This window comes from Gopherus flavomarginatus, chromosome 1 (assembly GCF_025201925.1).
Source record: "Gopherus flavomarginatus isolate rGopFla2 chromosome 1, rGopFla2.mat.asm, whole genome shotgun sequence".
Taxonomy (NCBI): domain Eukaryota; kingdom Metazoa; phylum Chordata; order Testudines; family Testudinidae; genus Gopherus; species Gopherus flavomarginatus.
In genome coordinates this window covers 84,655,410-84,674,088 of record NC_066617.1, presented here as the reverse complement: position 1 = coordinate 84,674,088, position 18,679 = coordinate 84,655,410, and the positions used below count along the sequence as shown (strand labels likewise).

General features: G+C 41.6%; 1 protein-coding gene across 5 annotated transcripts in view; it reads left to right on the top strand.

The window, feature by feature from the left end:
* Positions 1 to 18,679, top strand: part of POC1B (POC1 centriolar protein B) — a 166,756-nt gene that overhangs the window by 49,048 nt on the left and 99,029 nt on the right. For 2 of the 5 annotated variants that reach the window (XM_050935602.1, XM_050935599.1), the window contains exon 10: positions 4,825 to 4,911. The exons of 1 other annotated variant lie outside the window; for it this stretch is intronic. In XM_050935602.1, the coding sequence (XP_050791559.1) occupies positions 4,825 to 4,911 (87 nt within the window). Of the gene's footprint in view, positions 1 to 4,824; positions 4,912 to 11,469; positions 11,520 to 14,070; positions 14,759 to 18,679 lie in introns of those variants that run through there. 2 more of the 5 variants (XM_050935603.1, XM_050935604.1) reach the window with 2 other exon arrangements.

Below are 18,679 nucleotides of genomic sequence, written 5' to 3'. Positions count from 1 at the left end.
GATGGACGCAAGCGGGGCAGAGAAGACTGTTGACAGGAGAGTTGTTCCTGTATTCAGGACATGAAGAGAGCGACGCACCCCACACGCAGGGAGTAGGCTTCATGTTGTCCAAGCAGGCACAGAGAGCACTGATTGGTTGGGAGGCACATGGTCCCAGGATCATCACAGCATCCTTCAGAACTAAAATGAAGAGGATTAAGATGAATGTTGTTCAGTACTACACTTCAACTAATGACAGCGAAGAGGAGGACAAAGATTATTTTTACAACAGACTCCAGAAAATATTAGAGATTCTCCCAGACAAAGACATCATCATCCTTATGGGAGACTTTAATGCCAAAATTGGACCTGACAACACAGGATACGAACAAGTCATGGGGACCCACGCTCTGGAAGAGATGAGTGAGAATGGAGAGAGATTTGTGGATCTGTGTGCACTTAACAACCTGGTCATAGGAGGTAGCATCTTTCCTCACAAGCAGATCCACAAGAGTAGCTGGGTATCACCAGCATGCATGACAGAAAATCAGATCGATCATGTCTGCATTAGCAAGAAGTTCAGAAGATCCTTGCAGGACGTTAAGAGTTAGAAGAGGAGCAGACGCGGTGTCCGACCACCACTTAGTGGTGGCCAGATTGAAGCTGAAGCTGAAAAAGAACTGGATAGATGCGTCAGACAGAAGAGTGAAGTACAACGTCAACCTTCTGAAGGACCATAAGACCAAGGAAGATTTTGGACTGACACTGAAGAATAAGTTTTCAGTATTACAGGATCGGTCTGAGGAAGAGGAAGACAGTGTACTAAACAGATGGCAGAAAGTGAGAGACACATTAGGTCAGTATGCCAGGAAGTGCTTGGAATTAAGAAACATCAGCAGAAACAGTGGATCACAGCAGAGACTTTGATCAAGATAGAAGAAGAAGGCAGCAGTCAATAACAGCAGGACTAGAGCAGCAAAGGCCAAAGCTCAAAAAGAGTATGCTGAAGCCCATAGAGCAGTGAAGAGGAGTATCAGGAAAGACAAGAGAGAGTATGTGGATGAACTGGCAGCAGAAGCGGAGCAGGCAGCATACAGCGGTAATATGAAACAGCTGTATGATACTACCAAGCGACTGTCTGGAAAGTTCAGCAAGCCAGAACGTCCCGTTAAAGACAAGCAGGGAAAGTCTATAACAGGAATAGAACAACAGATGAACAGATGGGCGGAGCACTTTGAGGAACTCCTGAACAGACCAGCACCACCAAATCCACCAGATATCAACCCAGCCAACGAGGACCTCCCAATTAATTGCGATAAACCAACCAGAGATGAGATCAGAAAAGCCATCGCCATGACGAAGAATAGGAAGGTGGCTGGACCTGATGACATCCCAGCAGAGGCCCTGAAAGCAGACCTGGATGCTTCAGTGGAAATGCTGTACCCCCTCTTTGAGAAGATATGGGAAGAAGAAGTGATTCCGGTAGACTGGAAAGAGGGATATCTCATCAAAATCCCCAAGAAAGGAGATCTTAGCAACTGTGCCAATTATAGAGGAATCACACTCCTGTCGGTGCCAGGGAAGGTCTTCAACCGAGTCCTCTTAGAGAGAATGAAGGATGCCGTCGATCCACAGCTACGAGATGAACAGGCAGGTTTCTGGCAGAATAGATCATGCACAGACTGGATAGCAACGCTTCGCATCATAGTTGAGCAGTCTATGGAGTGGAACTCCTCGTTGTACATCAACTTTGTTGATTATGAGAAAGCGTTCGATAGCGTGGCTCGAGACCCCCTCTGGAAGCTCCTTCGGCACTACGGCATCCCAGCAAAGGCGGTCAACCTGATCAAGAACTCATATGACGGTATACAGTGTAGAGTGATCCATCGAGGGCAGCTTCCAGGTGCAAACTGGAGTCAGGCAAGGATGCTTGTTGTCACCACTTCTCTTTCTCCTCGTCATCGATTGGATTATGAAGACATCCACTTACGAGCGTAGGAATGGAATCCAATAGACGTTGTGGACCCAGCTTGATGACCTGGACTTTGCTGATGACCTTGCGCTCCTTTCGCACAGTAAACAGCAGATGCAAGAGAAGACCGATGTAGTGGCAGCCACGTCATCACAGATTGGCCTCAACATTCACAAGGACAAGACCAAGATCCTTAGGATTAATTCCATCAGCAATGACCCAGTCACACTGAATGGAAGCCCCCTGGAAGAAGTGCAGTCCTTCACCTATCTAGGTAGCATCATCGACCAGCAGGGTGGCACAGACACAGACATCAAAGTAAGGATTGGTAAGGCGAGAGCAGCCTTCTTACAGCTCAAGAACATCTGGAGCTTCAGAGAGCTGTCTTTGGCAATAAAAATTTGACTGTTCAACTCCAATGTGAAATCAGTCCTGCTGTATGGAGCTGAAACCTGGAGGACAACCAAAACAACCATCAGGAAGATCCAGATCTTCATTAATAGTTGCCTCCGAAGGATTCTCCAGATCCGCTGGCCAGACACCATCAGTAACATCCACCTCTTGAAGAGGACCTGTCAACTCCCAGCAGAGGAAGAAATCAGAAGGAGAAGATGAGGTTGGATAGGACATACACTATGTAAGCAGCCAACTAACATCACCAGACAGGCACTGCGGTGGAACCCCCAAGGCAAGCGGAAAAGAGGCCGTCCAAGAAACACCTGGCGACGCGACCTTCAGGCTGATAGCAAAAAAAATGGGCTATACCTGGAACCAGCTAGAACGAATGGCCCAGGATAGAGGACTCTGGAGATCTGTGGTTGGCGGCCCATACCCCGATTGAGGTGACGGGCATGAGTGAGTGAGAGTGTGCTCATGAGTCATTGATGCATAGGGGATAAGTTTCCAAAGTCTTCAGCATATTTTGGAATAATATATGACCTGCATGACATAGCAGGAGTACAGGGCTCAGCATTCAGTGGCTCCAGTCGTTCCTCTCCTCCAGAGCTGTGTCATAATGGGTAATTGGTCTTTTTCTTTTCAATGGCTGCACATGGAGATCCATATTATCTCCTCTCTTCAATATCTACATGCAGTCAGTGCAAAATATAGTGAGATGCCATGTACTCAGCTGTCAACAGTATGCTGATGACACTCAACTCAGTTGCCCCTGCACCCAGAAATTCTCCCAGACAGTAACTCTCTCAGCACCACCTAGTGCTGGTAACAAACTTAGACAATATAGGACAACATAGAGAAAAGGGTTCTGCATCATCTGGGCTCAGCGTTCAGTTGTTTCCTCATCTGCTATAGAGCTCTGACTCTCAGGGCTTTTCCCTTTGTGGGAGTCTTCCCTCATCGTCTTCCAGGCTGTCTTCCTGGGAGTTATCCTTCTCCAGGGCCTGCCAGAGGTGCCATTTGCCCTTCTGCAGCTTCTCTCTCCAGACTGAGCTCTCTCAGCTCTTCACAGGCATCCCATGCTCTCTTCCCAACTGGGTCTAATAATTAAATAAGGCCATTTGATTCCTAGCCAGTCAGGTCAGCTGGGACAGTAGCTCATCTGTCACAGCCAAGCCTGCGTCCAACACCCCTTAAGGGGCCAGCCACCCTGTGACAAATCTCCCCCAACTAGAGTTTTTACTCAAAAACAAAATCACTCTGAAGTCCACAATAAACTATTATGTGTATTTTACATGCAAGATGCTCAGATACTATGGTAATTGGCAGTCATATAAAACCTTATGATATGTGTAAGAAATTTCTATGTTTTCATGAGGTTTTTATATTACATTCACATTAATATTTCTCTTAGCTTTCCCATTTTAGATAAAGAAGATTTTCAAAAGGTACAACTCAAGCACTTCTAACTTCTGTTCAAGCTTATAGAGCCAAACAATATCAAATAAATTAGTATCTTGACAGCACAGACTTCTGAGAGTTTGTGGTGTGTAGTTATGTAATGCGTTTCAGGCAGAATACAGATCTTCATAGTCAATCACTTTCATATAGTAGCTCACCATGAATCAGTTTTTGCATGTTTTTCAGACATCATGACTTCTATTCAGATGCTTGACCTACCACAGAAACCACTGCTGCCTCATAACCTAAAAAAGAAACATGATTTGCAAATGAGAATTAGAGTTCTTTTGAAAGTAGGGCTTAGGCTTCTAAATGACTTGGATGCTTTTCAAAATTGTACTCATAGTCTAGCTACGTACAATCATATTTCCAGAGCGGAAAAAGACGAAAGCATAGCAGAAATTTTAGAAGGAATCTTGAGAAGAATAGACTGCAGAAACTACATACTTCCCTTTTAGTTTGGGCTTCAGATCACATGAGAAAATATATAGCAGCCACATTTGGAAGCTTGGAAAAAAGCTTCCTGGAATGCATTTCTTCAAAGGTCATTAGTGATTCTACTGGAGATCAGCAGCTGGCTTAAATTTTGGGTAACATCAACGTTAACTGCCCTGATTAAATCAATTTTATAATTGCTATTTCCACTCCTACATTTTCATATTCTATCATAAAATTTAACTTCTTGATTCGTAACTCCTGTGCTAAGAATGAGAATCTTTAGAGTCAATTTATTTTTTGGGGGTGTTTGAGGTTTATAACAAAAGTATGGACTGTCGACCTATTTGATATGATCTGCGTTAATATAATTGGTTTCTTTAATGTGTGGTTACCAATACATTATGATTATGATAACAGGAAAAGCTTCAAGAAAGCAGTTCCTTTTATGAATATATTACCCTTACCTGTAGTTGTGTTGATAGAGATGCCCTCATTTAACATATGGTCTTTGTGGGCTCAGTCTTGTTTCCATTTTCTATTGATACAGAAATACTAACAGCAAAATTTGTTTTTGACAGATAGATCCTAGCTTTGATGTGACAGATACACAAACGCTTGACCCACCTGTTGTAGATATTAGTTCCTCCGTGTATTTCAGTTCTCCGGTAAGTTTTCTGGGGCTGGGGGACATGTTTGGAAGGACAAAGCATAGTTTAAATTAATAAGTTAGTGGCAATGTGGACTTCTCTAAATTGATAAAATGTAGTCAGAGTCCAGTAAATAGTTTTTCTGTTGAGAGTCTTAACGTCTTAGCCACCATGTTCAAATTTCCTTCCACAATTCAGTGTTAAGCAGAAGATGGTGCAAGGGTGAAGTTTTCACTTGGCTTAAGAGACTTAAGCTTTTATTGTACTGAAGAGAAGCTCATAATTAGCTGTTGAAAAAATCACATATTGTTCCTGTGTAAATATTTAATTTATGAAATATTTGACTTTGCTAACTTAAGTTGCGGACAAGTAGACATGTACTGAAAAACAAAGAACAGTCTTCTTATTGACAGAGTGCTAATAATGATATGATTTGATTTTTCTCCTTTTATGGTGTCAACTAGTGCACATCATTCTAAGAAGGAATGATAGGATTAGTTCCTTTTAGTGTTCACTTTCATGTAACAGTGGTGTGTGGGAGGAAAGAAAGGCAATATTTAAATGGTGCTTTCGTAGGAGGAGAAAAATGCACCCTTGGTGTTGGATAATAAAGGATGTACTGTTCTAGAGTTAGGTTAAAATGAGAAATCCTTTTCTAGGATGAGAATGTTTCCTCCTTCCCTCTCCCTCCCCCTGAATTATTATCTCTGAAATTGTTCCACTGAATTTAAGTATTAGATGACAGGATTTGTAAAGAGTGTGCTTTCTAAGGCAATGGTAATCACCATAAGTAGGTTTCATCTGGCTAGAATGGATGGATGATTTTATCGTTAAAGCACTGGACTGTGCAACAGATGTGTGTTTTGCTCCCTGTCTTCCCTCAGATTTTGTGTCACTTGATCTCTCTGCCCCCATCTATAAAATGGTGTTAGTAGCACCTATATACAGGTGTGTGGTAAGTTATTTAATGTTTTAAAAGTGGTTTGAGATCCTTGGATGAAATGCTGTATAGAGGTTCTAGTGATGTTTAACCCTCTTTTCTCCCAAACTGAAATCCTCACATAACATTTGGCTGTTGTAATTCAGATGCTTTGATCTCCTTAGCAATTTTGCTGTTGTGTTTTTCAGTGTCACCAAGAAAATGTAGCTCTTTACCTAGCTGAGGTCAAAATAATCCACTCACTTTACTGTGTATTTATTTTATAATTCTTGTAAATAGTGGGAGAGAAAATACCAAAAAAAAGACCACCATAGTAGCATTTAACTTCAGAAAGATTACCTATACAAAAATGAGGAAGCTATATAAGTGAAAATTAAAAGTTACAGTCACAAGAGTGAAAGAGCAAAAAAAAAATTAAGCGCATCAGAAGTAGGAAGCCTGCCAAACAATCAGTGGGACTACTGGATGATTGAGGTGGTAAAGAGCACTAAAGGAAGACAAGGCCATTATGAAGAAGCTAAATTAATTCTTTGCATCAGTTTTCATTTCAAAGGATATGAGGGAAATTCCCACACCTAAGCCATTCCTTTTAGGTGACAGATTTGAGGAACTGTCCCAGATTGAAGTATCAGTAGAAGAGTTTTTGGAACAACTTGTTAAATTAAACAGTAATAACTCACCAGGACTAGATGGAATTTACCCAAGAGTTTTGAAGACATTCAAATATGAAATTGCAGAACTACTAACTATGTTATGTAATCTATCATTTAAATCTGTTTCTGTACCAGATGACTGGCAGCACATTAGCTATCATCCAATTTTTTAAAAATGAGTTCCATAGATGATCCTGGCAGTTTCAGGCTTCTAAGCCTAACTTCAGTAACATGCAAATTGGTTGAAAATATAGTAAAAAAAACAGGATTACCAGACTCATAAAAGAGCGCAATATTTTGGAGACTAGTCAACTTGACTTTAGTAAAGTGAAATGATGCCTCACCGAACATGTGAACAAGGGTGATCTACTGGATAAGGTGTACTTGGACTTTCAGAAAGCCTTTCACTAGGTCCTTCACTAAAGGCTCTTAAGCAAAGTAAGCAGTCATGGGATAAAAGAGACCTTTCCTTTCATGGATCAGTAACTGGTAAAAGATAGGAAACAAAGGGTAGAGGTAAATGGTCAGTGTTCAGAATGGAGAGAGGCAAATAGCTGTGTCCCCCAGGAATTTGCATTTCGACCAGTACTGTTCAACACATTCATAAATGATCTGGAAAAAGAGATAAACAGTGAGGTGGTAAAATTTGCAGATGATACAGATTACTCAAGATAGTTAAGTCCAAAACAAACTCTGAAGAGTTACAAAGGGGTTTCACAAAACTGGGTGACTGGACAACAAAATGGCAGATGAAATTCAATATCGATAAATCCAAAGTAGTGCACATGGGAAAACATAATCACAACTATACATATAAAATGATGAGGTCTAAATTAGCAGTTATCACCCAAGAAAAAGATCTTGGACTCATTGAGGATACTTCTCTGAAAACATCTGCTCAATGTGCAGCGGCAGTCAAAAAAGCTAACATAATGTTAGGAACCATTAGGAAAGGGATAAATAATACAGTAAATATCATAATACCATTACATAAATCCATGATACACCCACAGCTTGAATATTATGTACAGTTCTGGTTGCCCCATCTAAATAAATAAATAATTATTGGTATTTTAATAATGGAGATATGCCTATCTCCTAAAACTGGAAGGGACCCTGAAGGGTCATCAAGTCCAGCCTCCTGCCTTCACTAGCAGGACCAAGTACTGATTTTGCCCCAGATCCTTAAGTGGCCCCCTCAAGGATTAGAGAAGGTACAGAAGAGAAGGCCAACAAAAATGATTAGGGGTATAGAACAGCTTCCAGTCTTTTTAATCTCTCCTTATATGGGACTGTTCCACTACAAAAAGAGATGACTAAGTGGGGGCAGGAGGGCATGATAGAGGTCTATAATGCGGTGACCCCTTTCACACAGCCAGCCTCTCAGTGCAACCGTCCTTATACATTAAAAACACTTTTGTAAATGCTGGAGGCAAAGCGGGGTGGAGGTGGAGGCTGACAGCTCACAACCCCCCATATAATAACCTTGGGACTCCCCCTAGGGTCCCATCCCCCAGTTTGAGAACCACTGGGCTATAAAATCATGAATGGTGTGGTGAAAGTGAATAGGGAAGTGTTATTTACCCCTTCACATAACATAAGAACCAGGGGCCTCCCAATGAAATTAACAGGCAGCAGATTTAAAACAAACGAAAGGAAGTACATCACACAATTCACAGTCAACCTGTTGAACTCATTAACAAGATGTTGTGAAGGCCAAAAGTATAACAGGGTTCAAAAGAGAATTTGATAAGTTCATGGAGGATAGGTCCATCAATGACTATTAGCCAAGATGATCAAGGATGCAACCCCATGCTCTGGGTGTCCTAAGTCTCTGACTGCCAGAAGCTGGGAGTGAATGACAGAGAATGGATCAGTCAGTGATTGCCTGTTCTGTTCATTCCCTCTGGGGCATCTAGCATTGGCCACTGTTGGAACACAGGCTACTGGGCTAGATGGACCTTTGGTCTGACCCAGTAGGGCCACTCTACAAACAGAATTTTCTGGCTATTCAATAATTTTTGAAGTGTGTTGCATCTGAATCTTAACAGTGATTGCAGGACTCAAGTGTACATGTATAGATAACAAAGAGAGAGATTATAAAGCCCCCAATCACTTAATTTAATCTCATTCATTTATTTACCTGACTGCTTTATGAAACATTTGTGTCCAGAATGCATCTTGTGGAGTTGAATAATAAAATGAAGTGTTGATACATCCCTGGTAGCATCCCCTTGATTGCTGACAGCATCCCTTTCACTTTATAGCCTTTTGTTGTCCTTATTATAAGAGAGAGAACTACAAAACTCACCTGTATGACTCTGCCAATAATGTACCAAATGTGAGTGAGTTTCTTGGTTAGCTTTTCCATCTATCACTCAGCCATGGCTTTCACCACACCCTTCTGCATCATAGTATCTGTACTTGTCCCTTTCTTTCCTCCCTCTGACTGCGTTTCAACATAATTGTTCCCCTTACCCCCTACAGTCCCCACCTTCTCCTTTCCCCACCAGCACAAATCCAGATCCCACATCTACACCCTCCACTTCCCCCTCACCTATGATGACATTTGTCCCACCTTCCCTCCATCACCCACCATCTCCCCATCACCTGTTCGCCCCGCTCGTGCCATCATTCCTAATCTCACCCGCCCCCTTGCTGTCTCTGGGACACCCTCTCCACCTCTTAAAGAAAAATGAAACAAAATGCATCCTCCCTTGGAAAGCTACAGAAGGCTTCTTTCCCCAGAATCCTTACAAATTTTAGATTAGTTGGGGAAGCTCTCGCTAAACCTTCCCACAGCGAGCCTAATCCTTTGTCGCTTTGAGGGCCTTCTGTATACCTTGCCTTAAGACCCTTGTATAGGGGCCCTGTAAACCATAGGAAACTCAGTAGGGCCCCAACCTTCCAGGAAGAATGTTTCTATCTATTGCGGGGGGGAGGGGAATTGCTACGAAGTGTCAAAAAATGTTAATTTTTTAAATTTTGAACTACTTTTTTAGGGTATTCTAATTCATTTTATACTTGTTGGAAAAATTCTACCTTAAACCAAGATCTATCCTACCATCTTTGAGAATAAGACTTTTTTGTGTATTTTAGATTAAGGGACAGAATCAGACTTCTAATGAGAAAAGTCTCTATAACCTTAATTATGGAGTGTCCTGCTGCCTTATTATAATTATGAAAGCTTTGGGAGTTACTGAATTATATGTTGAAATAGTTCTTGGGCACTATGGACTATTGATTGTTAGTTCTGTTGTCTGTTTCAGTAAAATGAGGAAAGAAAGCAATCCCTAGATATGGCTGTGTGTTAGCTTTTCCTTGTTTGGTTTTTTGTTGCTGCTGTTCATATAAGAATAATAAAATAGCTGGAATTTGCACCATTGTTAGCAAGAAGAGACTGCCAGTTCTGAATATTTCCCTCCTGTAATCCTATTGTAGCCAATGAATACTACAAACTGGGGAAGGGGGTCATGAAGGAACATTCAGGGGGACATGGCGGGGCCCAGGCTAGCCTCGAGAGGGGGTGGGGAGGGAGCACCACCTTGCCCAAGACCCAGCTGCAGCTCCAGTCCCAGCTCCAGCACTCCTGGCCCCAACCACAGGCTTGCTCCCAGCCCCAACTGCGGCTCTGCTCCCAACCCCAGATCCCAACCACAGTTTTGGGGTGTGTGGGGGGCCCAGACAAGTTCCATTACAGGTGGGGAGGGGGTGTGCCAGAAAACTTTTTAGGACCACTGAAATATTATTTTATGGACAAAATATATTCAGGAATTGAGAGTTCACATGTAAAGACAGAAAATATTTCAGTAAATGTTGTGACACTGGGGTATCCTAGTTACTAGACAACATTGCAAAACCAGTTCAGAGCCACTTCCTAACTACTTACGTAAGCAGAGATTTGAAAAAATCTACTCGAAAGAGCACAATTTATAAAGATGTAAAAGTTTAAAAACTAAATGTTGTACTATCTTCAAAATCAATGTGGAAAAAAAGGTATTCACCTATTGTCCCCCTCAAATAATGCCAGTAATTTGTAATTAATCTGCAGAACTTATAATGAATAGTAAATGTAGCTCATTAAAAACACATTGATCTTTAGGATAACAACATTCTTCATTGGCAAGATATAGAATCACAGATTACAGTTCTTTAATGTGTGAGGATCTCAGACTAGTTTGTTTTTGTTATAAAGGTGGCTTTTCTCTCTTCCATTCAAAACACTACTTGCCTTCCCCCCCCCCCCCCCCCCCCCACTGTACTACAGACATCTTAGTATTGTCTTTGTGTTCCTGAGTTACCAAAAAGTAAAAGTTGGAAAGGACTTTTTTTTTTTTTTTTTTTTTTTTTTTTTACTGTAGGACTATTTCTTTCTGCCTCACCCTTTGGTTTTTGCTTATATGTTGAGGGTGTATATTTTCATTTAAATGTCCAAACCAATGCACAGTTAACCTCATGATCCCATGATAAACCCGGGATAAACTGATGTCTTGCTAGCTGTTCTGACAGCAGCAGGAAATCACTCTAGTGTTCCATCTGTTGACCTTGCTCATGTAAACAGGATTTGAAGGAAGCAGAGCAGTGTGAAATCTGAACTAGCTATGTTGCCTGTAATACACATTTGCTGCCTCCATTGATACTTATCAAGTGCAAGATGTATTTTTTGTTCGTACACAATATTGACTCTACAATTAAGACCGTGTGCTAAATATTTTAAGGGGGGGATAAGCATTGTTCCTTTTTGCTTGGTGAGGAGTAGATTAATTTGAAGGTTTTCAAAATGTTTTAAGTGATCGAATTTATTTTTTTTTTTTTTGAGACAGCGTAACATTTTAAAAAAGGGGTTAGGAACAAAGTTAATGCTCAGAAATTATCATTCAGAAAGATGAAATATTGCTAACTAGTCCATGCCCCTGTAGTAGTAGGTGTCTGGATTTCTCGACGCTAAAAGCAGAAAAGATTTTGTCTTATTTATTTTCACAGACATTAAGATAGACTCCTCTTCTTCTCCCACAACCCCTCCCAAGAAAGGTGCCTCTCCAGAACTCTAGCAGTTTTTTTGACACACAATTGAAATTACCTTCTGGGATGTGACTACTACCAGTATAGATGAATTGTCATCATATGCCACGTAGGCAAATAGTAGCCAATATGGCAGCAAGATTTTGCACCATTTTCCCCTCCCAATGTACAGGCAGTCTCCCCCAGCTCTTTCCCTACCTTACTGGAAGAAGCTGCCATTGATACCTCTGGCTGGGGCACCATCTTTCTTCCTTGGCTTAACGCATCATCAGAATTACATGGAACAGAGGAGAACAAAGAAAATCTTCCTCTAAGAAAAAGTGAAGGAAGAAGGGACCCTTCTGTTCCTCTCTTTACAGTTTTGAACAGGGATCTACACTGTTCATCCTCCTCCTCTCCGGCCTGACTTGTACAATACGCTAAATGAGCGTGCTCTTAAACTTCCCTTGGTCAGTGTAGGCTACAATACTGTTTCTCTTTGGCCTCTCTCGCACATTTCCTGGGCACAAGCTCTCTCTGTTACTCCTCCAAGAAAATGGGATCCTGCAGCCCAGCTGCTCTAGGCCCGAGGACCAGTGCTGACTCACCCAGCCTCTCCAGTAACTTGAGCACACTCATTCCCTCTGCTCCAACAGTGTGGTCACTCTAGGTTTATGGCTTAACTCTCTAGGAGCATGTGATAAGTGAAGCAAGCAGACACTTAGATAGGCCTTGCAAAGGTTTCTGAGCACACTCATTCTTTTTACTTAGATAGCATAGAAGACCTACAGATCCAGAAAATTTATAATAAAACACTACACATACTTTCCTGCCTCACTTTCCTCATCATTCTGGAGCATTTCCTTTGCTTATGTCAGAGTTCTCTGAGGAATTCTGAATTCTTCTCCTCCAAATTATGGAGTCTCTACTCCTCCTCCTCCAAGTCAGCTTCCTTTTACCTTGCCTCATTCCAGAGTTAAACAGCCCCTGCACTCCTTGTGCCTTCCTCGCAGGAGAGCATGCCACTCTTTCTTTCTCTTGAGTTTATAAGTCTTACCACTAACACCCGATTCCTTTGTTCTGCTGCTGGGAAAATTCTACTGCTCCAAATCCTACCGCCTCTGCAGACAAACTTGCTTGGGCTAGTTTCTCAACTGGAGTACAGTCATTAGCCTTAACAATTGTCTATTGTCCTTGGTCTTGGAAATACATAATACAGCCCCATGGCTGACTGCACCTACAGTGAGACATCTAATGATATAACAATTTAATAATTTCATCAGTCAGAATTCATAAGTTGTACATAGGCAGAATCCCCAAATTGTCACAGGTTTTGATTCTCTGGTTCTGGAATGCAGTCACATCACAATTCCTTGACATGTTCAGTATACGTGACTTTAAGAGGCATGCTAGTGCAATTGATAATGGATCTAAAAATTAACTATACACGAGAGAAGTAATACATATGTAATAAGGGAGAAATATGATCTTAATGGCCTTTCTTTGCACTGTTTATAGTGATTATATTCTAACAGGACATATAAGTACTAGTATACTAAGAAAGAATTGGGAATGTATGTAATTGCGTTGCTGCATAATTAAGTGTTAATATATGCCAGGGTGTTCATTAATAGTGCTTGAGTGAATTGAAGACTGAACTTAACTTAATATCCTATATAGTTGGAAAGGAAGATTTCCTGTGCTATTTTTAAGTATGTAGCCTGTGCCCAATAATTACATTCGTTCAGCTATAGTATTAGGTAATAAGTAAAGTCGTTAATCATGTTTAAAACAGTAGTGCTTAAGGGCCAACCAAGACCAAGGCCCTATTTTGCTAGGCACTGTACAAATGCAAAGTAGTGTACTGTACCAGATGTAGTCAAGTTCCCTTGGCTGGACACTTGCAAAACTGCTGCTGAGGGATCCAAACTCTGCATTCCATGTACCACTAGTGTTCTGGGGCTGGGCATAGTTTAAGCACTGTCCCTGGCTTTGGGCCTCTGGGCAGGCACACCAGGTTGAAACCTCATGTCTGACCCCATGCTCTTGGCAATGGACTCCCTGCGATCCCATTATCCAAAGTTAAGCCATTAGAAGAGTAGCAGCCGAAGCCGGGATCTCTGGACAGTCAGGGCTTGTCCAGGTGGAGATATAGTATGCAGCCTGCACCAGGGTGTGAATGTACAGTGCTATTGCCACACACACAGCTTCACTTGGCACCTGTACTGCTTCTCCCCTGTCCCTCTTCCTCCTGTCCCTTTCCGTTTGTTTCCATTTAGCCAATCCCCTCCTTAGTAATCGCACCCAAAGGGTGGAAAGAATCATGGAACTGACATGATATTTGCCACCATCATCTTGTTCACTCTACTTGTGTGTTATGCTCAGTGGCGGATTATCCACTGGGCTAATGTTAAGTGAAATGGTTAAAGAAAGTTTATCAAGTCAGTCTGTGTTTTGTAGTTCCTTTAGCAAAATCAGCACATTTCTGGGAACTGGATGTGTAAAAGTTCCAGGTATTATTTCTGTGTCATAACTTCCTGAGATACTGTACTTGTAAGCTGTCATAGTAATTTTTTTCCCTAGGCTGGGAATCTAAGCTGTTTATCCAAGTTCTCACAGCTGATTCTGAGGCATGTAGAAAATGTCCGGCAGCTATCAACCCACGCATCCAATAACAACTGGTTCCTTCCTTTTCCTGTGGAAGAGTAACATCCTCTGAGAAGAACTGTACCCTGAGGAATGCAAAAACTAGCAGCTAGTCTTTCACACAGGAAATAACTACTAAAGCACTTTCAGAAATGCGCTTCTTTCACTTGGACTGTCAGCTTGTAATGATCTTTCTGTGACCTAGGATATGATTTATTACTGGTCTAAATGCCATTTGTGAGTCTGTTAGTTGAATGGAAAATAGAGAACTTAGGATTCACCAGTTCCGTAAATCTTTTAAACCCCTCTTGTTTTGGATATAGTGGCACAAGTGAATTTAGTTGAGTATTTTATTCAGTTAATTTAACTGAATTTTAAAATGATGAAAATGTTTGGTGGTGGTTGTGTTTATAGTGGTGTTTAATATGTGTTTTCTCCTTTCCTTAAAAGTTAATGGGTTATATTTTTTATCTGAAGTTGTGTGCTAAGGCTGTGACGCAAACTGACACAAAACTAGGGAAGAAGACATTGAAGCTGGAACAGTACCCTTGACTTACCCTGTTATTCCTAACCATTGCACGAGTCTGAGCTTGGTACAGGATGCTGACAACCATGTGTGCTGCAAAATTTGAATGTGAACTGAAATGCTTATTTAACAAAACAAAAAATAAAAATATTTAAGATTCAAAATGAGTGATCAAGCACTTTCAAATAAAGTGTATTTCTCTTTGTAACTGATTTTAAAGTTGTTCCACCTTTGCTTATCTGACAGCTCTCAAGTCAAGGCTGTAGAATTCTATTTATCCTGTTACTGACTACACTGCTAACATCTCATTCAGTCAAGGAATGCAGCCACTTGCTCCACTTTAAATGATGGAAGTGACTTATGTCCATGTCAGCTCCATTACAGTGGCTCTCCCTGCTGCTATCGTGGTACTTTCTATGTGGTCAATAACTAGAAATAAGAGCAGCTTTGCAGTGCCTATTGTGTTTCTGTGCATGAGGAAAAAGTACTTATTAATAGTTAAGAGCAGAAGGGACCATTATGATTGTCCAGGCTAACCACCTGCATATCTCAGGCCATGGAATTTCATCTAGTAATTTCTGCATGAAGCTAACATCTGCTTGAGCTAGAAAATATGATTTTTTTTTTATTTTTTTTTAGGAAAGATCTCCAATCTTGACTTAGATTTCAAGTGATGGAGAATCCCTTGTTATGCATTTATCTGTTACTATCTGAAAACTTCTCCTCTTTTAGGTGTTCATGAATCCAGACCACATGAGCTTTTAAACTTCTCTTCATTAAATGAAGCAATGTTTTAAGACTCTCACTATAAGTTTTCCAGACCTTGAATCATTCTTGTAGCTCTCTTTCTGAACCTTTTCCAGTTTTTCCACATCCTTTTTGATGTGCGGACACCAGAACTGGACAAAGTAATCAAACAATAGTCTTACCAATGCAGTAATACATATGTAATACCAACTTCCTCCTCCTACTTGATATTTCCCTACTTATTATACAACCAATGATTACCTTTGCACTCTCAGATGTTAGATCACACTGCAAACTCTTGTTCAGTTGATTATATACCATAACATCTTAGTTCTTTCTAGTGTCACTGCCTTCCAAGATAGATCCACTGCCACATCCTGCCAGTTTGATCTAGTTTATTTGTTCCTAGATGTGTGTCCTTGTATTTGGCTATATTAAAATTCATGGTGTTTGAATGAGCCATGCTTACCAAGTGACCCAGATTACTCTGTAGAGTTGACCTGTCTTCATTATTTACCATTCCACCAATCTTTGTGATCTGTAAACTTTTTCAGAAATTTTGTTTTCTTCTCGATTATTGATAGAGATATTGACCAGCAGTGGGCCAGTAACAGATTCTACTGGAATTACTAGAAACAGCACCTGTCATAAACAGATAGCTAAGGGTTAATGTCTCTTTCACCTGAAGCACCTGACCAGAGGACCAATCAGAAAACCGGATTTTTTCAACTCTGGGTGGAGGGAAGTTTGTGTCTGAGTCTTTGTTTTCTGTCTGCCTGCTTTCTCTGAGCTTTGAAGAAGTAGTTTCTACTTTCTAGTCTTCTGTTTCTAAGTGTAAGGACAAAGAAATCAGATAGTAAGTTATATGGTTTCTTTTCTTTGGTATTTGTATGAATATAAGTGCTGGAGTGCTTTGATTTGTATTCTTTTTGAATAAGGCTGTTTATTCAATATTCTTTTGAGCAATTGACCCTGTATTGTATCATCTTAATACAGAGAGACCATTTGTATGTATTTTTCTTTCTTTTTATATAAAGCTTTCTTTTAAGACCTGTTGGAGTTTTTCTTTACTTCAGGGAAATTGAGTCTGTACTCACCAGGGAATTGGTGGGAGGAAGAAATCAGGGGGGGAGATCTGTGTGTGTTGGATTTGCTAGCCTGATTTTGCATTCCCTCTGGGGGAATAGGAAAGTACTTTTTGTTTCCAGGATTGGGAACAGAGAGGGGGAGTCACTCTGTTTGGATTCACAGAGCTTGTGTCTGTGTATCTCTCCAGGAGCACCTGGAGGGGGGAAGGGAAAAAGGATTATTTCCCTCTGTTTTGAGACTCAAGGGATTTGGGTCTTGGGGTCCCCAGGGAAGGTTTTTCAGGGGGACCAGAGTGCCCCAAAACACTCTAATTTTTTGGGTGGTGGCAGCAGGTACCAGGTCCAAGCTGGTAACTAAGCTTGGAGGTTTTCATGCTAACCCCCATATTTTGGACGCTAAGGTCCAAATCTGGGACTAAGGTTATGACATGGTGGTAGCGGTGGGATATAGACAGAATCCAGAAGCCAGTAGGAATATTATATTTTTCTTTTCTCTGCTAAGGGCTTTTTAGCAGAGAGAAACAGTTGGTTTTAAAAGGGAACCAGAAAGAATTTTTTTTCTGCTCTCTCTGGCAGTTTGTGGCTTGCATGTTAAGCAAGAAGCCATTACCAGACTGTTAAGGGTCTTTTGTCACACAATAGCACTCCCATTGAGAGTCATTACCACCACTATATATATGCAAATAAAGTGGTTTTTCAGGTTTACTTAACATTGAAGATTAGCTAAAGGCACTGTTGCTAGGCAGACTCCAGGAGGCAACAAAGCCTGCAGTTCAGAAGATAAACACCGGAGGGCACCCCAACACAAGAAAACAGGAACCATGACTTCTAAGGCAAAAATTGAGGCCGAAGAACGAATCAAAGAAGCTGAACACAGGCGAGAGATGGAAAAACACAAACAGGAACTAGAAATAAAACAAAAAGAGATGGAGCTGAAAGAAAAGGAAGAAAGCATGAAACTGGCAGCCTTCCAAAGAGAACAGGCAGCCCAAGAGGCAGCACACAAAAGAAAACTAGAAGAAGAAGAGGTGGCCCACCGAAGGAAACAAGCAGAAGAAGAGTTGGCCCACCGCCGAGAAATGGAAAAACAACAAAAAGAGAATGAAGAGAAGGAAAAACAAAGAAAACATGAACTGGAGTTGGCAAAAGCTGGGCTGCATGTGCCAGCCAACCCTAGCAACCCGGCGCCAATTATTGCTCCACAGCACAGGAAATTTCCCACCTACAAGGCAGGGGATGACACCGAGGCCTTCTTGGAAAATTTTGAAAGAGCCTGTCTTGGGTACAACATCCCCGAAGACCAGTACATGGTAGAATTGAGGTCACAGCTCAGTGGACCTTTAGCAGAGGTGGCAGCTGAAATGCCTAAGCACCAAATGAATGACTATAAACTTTTTCAAACCAAGGCCAGATACAGAATGGGGATAACCCCAGATCATGCCCGTCGGCGCTTCAGAACCCAAAAGTGGAAACCAGAGGTGTCATTTCCCAAACACGCCTACTACATTGCAAAAAACTATGAGGCCTGGATAACAGGAAACAACGTTCAAACCTTGGAAGAACTGAACCTCCTCATACAAATGGAGCAGTTCTTGGATGGTGTTCCTGAAGACATCACACGGTACATACAAGATGGAAAACCCAAAGATCTCGCTGAGGCGGGGGAGATTGGAGCCAAATGGATGGAACTGGCAGAAAGCAAGAAAGCTACTGTCAAGGGGAACGATTACCCCAGGGGGCACACAGACCATAAACCCTACAACCGAGGACAGCCAAAGACCCCACATACCACCCAAGTAAAGCCACAGACACCCTACTCTTCCACCTCACCAGTCTCCAGTAACTCACCTCTGCCCAGTGACCCATCAGATGGAAGATGCTTTAAGTGTAATGAACTGGGACATATCAAGGCCAACTGTCCAAAGAACACCATGCGAGTGCAATTCATTACACCACCATCACACCAAAGATCCCCAGGCCCGGATGCCTCTCAAATACCCTTGGAGCGAAGGGAAAATTTGAGAGTGGGCGGAAAGAAGGTTACTGCGTGGAGAGACACGGGGGCACAAGTGTCAGCTATCCACCAATCCTTCGTTGACCCCAAATTCATCAACCCAAAGGCCAAAGTTACAATTTACCCCTTCATGTCACAAGCTGTAGACTTGCCTACAGCTCAACTGCCTGT